Raw genomic sequence first — 4,648 nt, forward strand, 5'->3', positions numbered from 1 at the left:
TAAATATGACACGCAATAACCTTCCACATTTGTTGTGAGCTGCAGGCTTTACACTTTCATGTGTCGAGAGTATTCATCATGTATTTCAGTGCATATCAGTGTATTTAGTTCTACATTTAGAAAAGATTTTCTTTATTATAGTAGCCGTTTTTTTAATCGCTGTATGGAATAACTGGTTGTTTACAAAAGCATTTTGATATTGGTAAAGGCGTCTGCAACTTTTGTGAAGCATCAAATCACTGTCATATTAACTGTCAAAACATGTTCATGACTGCATAAATGTATTATTGCTTTAAAAAAAGTCACATATTGTGCATTTCTATTATACACAATTTGTACTGAAGTGATCTAAAAAGTTCATATCAATAAGTTTTCTCTTTGCACCACCAAGTGGCAGTCTTCTTACTTTCATTTCGAGAGCGCAGACTGCATAAATTTTATTAATATATATATATATATATATATATGTATAACTTTATTTATTTTATTAATAACTATAACTTTATATATAGTTTAAAAAATATTTACTATTTTCCCAAGTGTATATAACTACTATTGTAAGAAAATATCAGAATTCAGAACATACTTTCTGTATTATATTTGCTTGAACTGAGCCGATCTAATCCTGTTTATATAAACTGAACCTGCTCCCGATCAAGTTTGAGCTAGCAGAACTGTTGCTATGACAACAACTCTCGGATCAGCTTTGAAGAACGAAACGATCCTGGATCATGTCAAATCGTCAATATCCAAATCCAGCTAACTGAGTAATCCACGTACGAAGAACGGACCCCAGGACAGAGTTTGGACACCCCTGATCTAGATTAAAGGCAACAACGAAACTAACATAGATTAAATATATATATGTTTTAATTTTACAGGACCTTCAACTGTGATTTGCTCATCCCCCAATGGGGGAGGGTTTAGTGCATCACGTCTCCATAAAAAAAAAAAAATCGTATGTTTTCATACTAATTAAATTGTATAAATTCATACGAATTAGTCACTTTTTTTTGACAACACGTAAAATAGTTACGTTTCCTCATGAGATTGGGCTGGATAAACCACACTGATCTTAATCGCCCACTTCAGATTCATCCCTCGAGTGACAAAACCACAAAGCTCTTTTTAACATTTCTATAGACTATTTATTAAATCACGATTTTCTAAGTAATAAACAGTCAAACTGTACGAGTGTCGGAGTTTTTTGTGTTTTATCCCAAGTGTTTTCAACCCAAACACCTACAAAACAAGTAATGAACAAAAAGGACGACCAGCACCAACTCATCCAGTCTTAACATATGAAATTTAATCTCTTCACTGACATTAAGGAAACACAGCAGCTTTCAATGGGTTACATCTGGACAAATGCAAATAAAAAAAAAGAAGCGCTGTAGTGTTTCTTAAGTTAAATTATAAATGTTAGGCTCAGGCTTCAATGTCCTTGATTTGGCCATCAAAATTTGTCATCCATGGAGCTCAATCTCTCTGGCTGAAACCACAACACAAACTAGCACTGTGAAACTGTGCTCGAGTGTTGAGAATCGTTTCTTTCAGCATCTCTTTAGACGATCTTCGCCAAGTCAGGGGTATTTATACACACCAGAATTGGGAACTGGCGTGCTTCAGAGGTGTCCTGACTTTACGGTATGTAAATTATATGCAAAGCTGTGCTCAATTTGGTCCAATCTTTCAAAAGGTAAATGGAGTTTTCCTCAAAACCCACTAAACAAACACAGACCCAAACTGTACACTGTAAAGCTCCATTATGAACACTTACATAAAAATGGCCGTTTTATAGTATAGCCTCAGAAGGCAAACTCATTTAACACATAACAAAACATTTAATATGGCCTCAAACCTGCAGGAATTGTAAGCTATGAATATTTTATTCAATTCACAATTAAGAGCAGGTTTGGGCTGGTTAAAATACAGTAGCATCTACTCTTCACAGGGAACTTGAATGCTTTTTCTCTCAACGTTTTAAGTTAAAAAGTGTGCACGCTCGTCGCTATTTAACTGATCACCATTTCTCTGTGCACATCCTTGAGGTTAATGTTCTGCCGTTCACCACAGTGGCTTCTGATCCCCGAAATAGTCTCTTACCCAATCTCCATCGGGTCCCTTAGAGCCCAGAACAACTGGATCCACAGTCTTGTGTTTTTTTTTTCTTCCTTTCTCTCTCAACACCAGGGCTTGGAGTCTGTCTCTGGTACACACTCAAACGATTTAGGACAAGGACACCAAGGTGTTGCACACATATAGTGGAAACCTTCCTTTCCCAGCAGCTGAAGCACAACGGTTTTTTTTGTGATTGTGTGGCGGAGGGCTCAGTTGAGCAGGATTTTCAGATCCTCACCGTACTTGCGCAGATATTTGTCGTGGTTGTGGTTGACGCACCAGAGCGGGGGTAGATGACGGGGCTGCATGCTGGTCAGAAAGTGCTGTCGCCAGCGGCACTCCAGCTCCATCAGGCCCCGGAGACCCTGCTCAGCATACGCCTGCACCACCTTCAGTCCATGTGGCACGTAATTCTCATTACTGATCCTGCAGCGGCAGAAAAAACGAACACTATGAGCCTTACAAATCTCAAAGCATCGTCTCAATCCTAGTCCTCGCAACCCTTTTGTGTAAGGGAAATGAATCATGACATATTGTGTTCCTATTTCCACATTCAGCTGTGCAAAAATCTTTACACCTTTAACCAGAAGTAAAGTTTCTCTGTTTATGATTGAAATCTATGCATGACAGCATTGCCAAATTCAAAAGCACAAACAGTTCTTATTAAAAAAAAAGTTAGTTTAAAATAGTAACAAAGAAGTGTCTTCATAGCGATAACGTTAAAAATGGAGATTTAGAAATTATAATGTAATTGGTTGGAAACCTTTGCAACCTAAAGATCCATTTTGGCCCTTCTCCCACCAAATAAAACTGTCCCAGAGCCACATATTTGACCTAGTGATGGGAAGCTCGGATCATTTTACTGACTCTGATCTTTGAGTCTCGGTCATCAAGATGAACGAATCTTTTTTCCCCGAGTCATTTCGTTAATTTGGATTCAATTTGCCAAAATATTATTAAAATGTTACGAATTGCTTCCAAACACATCTACAACTAACCCAAAAGGTTGATTGCACGACAAATATGTCAGAACTAGAGTACTATAAGAAGGAGAAATAATAATTGAATGTTGACCTGCTCTTTTGTCTATGAAGGCATGTTGTCTGTTTGCTCAGCTCACCTCTTCATGCGTTCAAATGTCAGGAGTTCATTCACGTTACACTGACAGTCACATATAATCTTAATCAATGCACAGTCTAAGCCAATAGGAGCCATGATCATTCGTTGTTTACGTGACAGAATGACTCAAACCCGAGGAGTCGAGAGATGAGCGGATCAATTCTTTTTCCGGCTCTAAACGCGTATGATTGGCTTCTGCCAATGTGATGAAGACTTTAAATGAACGATACTACCTGCACAAATGTGCGCACGCCAGATGAACGAATCACTCTCTGAGAGGACTCGTAGTTCCCAAGTCATATTGAAGACCCATCACTAATTTGACCTGAATCAATTTAACACAATTTGTACTTAAGATGTGTTATGAAGATTTATGGAGGTGCCCAGTTTTGCCAATAGGTGGCACTACTCTGATCTATAGCAGTGTTTCTCAACTGGTGGGTCGCGGGAACATTTTCAGTGGGTCGCAGAGTGTGTGCGGTCAAAAAAACAACAAATGTTTAATTTAACTTATTTTGCTTACATAAGACTTTTATTTTGAAATGCGTGAGCGTCAACTGTACCGTTTGACATGTGAAACTTCATTTAAGTATAGCAACAAATGTCAAAACGCAAGTACAACCCCGAATATGTAAAGTATGGATTTACATATAGTGATGACAAAAATGGCTTAAAACCTCAGTGCGCAGGCCCGGATTGACTAATCAGGAGAACCGGGAGAGTTCCCGGTGGGCCGGTCCGTTTTTTGGCCGCGAGAGCCGGTGTCCCTAGCTGCTTGCTTTAATTTATTTGTTTATTTGACCATAGCCTTGTGTTTAAATCACACTGCTTTAGTTGGACTTTTGCTTTTACCTGTAAACTTGTTTTGTTTTATCCAAATTTAACACTCTGTGTAAAGCTGAGTCAATTCAATTCTATTAATCTTTATTTCTAAAGTGCTTAGTGTAGATTGTGTCAAACACAGAAGCGGTGTCAGTCCAGTGCTCAGAGTTAAAGTTCAGTTTAGCTCAGTGTGGTTTAATTTTCACAGCTGAAAGTTCAAACACTGAAGGGGAAATCCATCCATGCACAGCTCCACTTCATATTAGTCAACATGGAATATTTGATTCTCATTTCCCAACAAAGGATTTTTGGGTTATTTTCTTAGACATAAATAACAGAATAAAAACAACACTGCATTTAGAAGTGGCATGGGGAAAGATACACATACCAAAAATATCATTCATGTTGTGTCTGAAATGGAAAAACTACAATAAAAAAAAAAAATGTAGACGACAATAAAAAAATGACAAAATTTGTGTGTTAGCTTTGAAGTGCATTAACAGAAATGCAGCACTGTTAGACTCTTTCCCAGAATGCCCGTTATTCCTGTGCATATTCAGCAGTCAATAGTCTGGCTTTAAAGATG

At 37.9% G+C, this 4,648-nt stretch overlaps 1 protein-coding gene across 2 annotated transcripts in view; it reads right to left on the minus strand.

Annotated features, from left to right (window-relative positions):
- Positions 1 to 1,287: 1,287 nt before the first annotated feature.
- Positions 1,288 to 4,648, minus strand: part of exd2 (exonuclease 3'-5' domain containing 2) — a 23,919-nt gene continuing 20,558 nt past the window's right edge. For both annotated transcript variants that reach the window (XM_005169892.5, NM_001114406.1), the window contains 1 exon segment: positions 1,288 to 2,547. In XM_005169892.5, the coding sequence (XP_005169949.2) occupies positions 2,331 to 2,547 (217 nt within the window). In that variant the 3' untranslated portion in view covers positions 1,288 to 2,330.

Source organism: Danio rerio, chromosome 17, assembly GCF_049306965.1.
Source record: "Danio rerio strain Tuebingen ecotype United States chromosome 17, GRCz12tu, whole genome shotgun sequence".
NCBI lineage: Eukaryota > Metazoa > Chordata > Actinopteri > Cypriniformes > Danionidae > Danio > Danio rerio.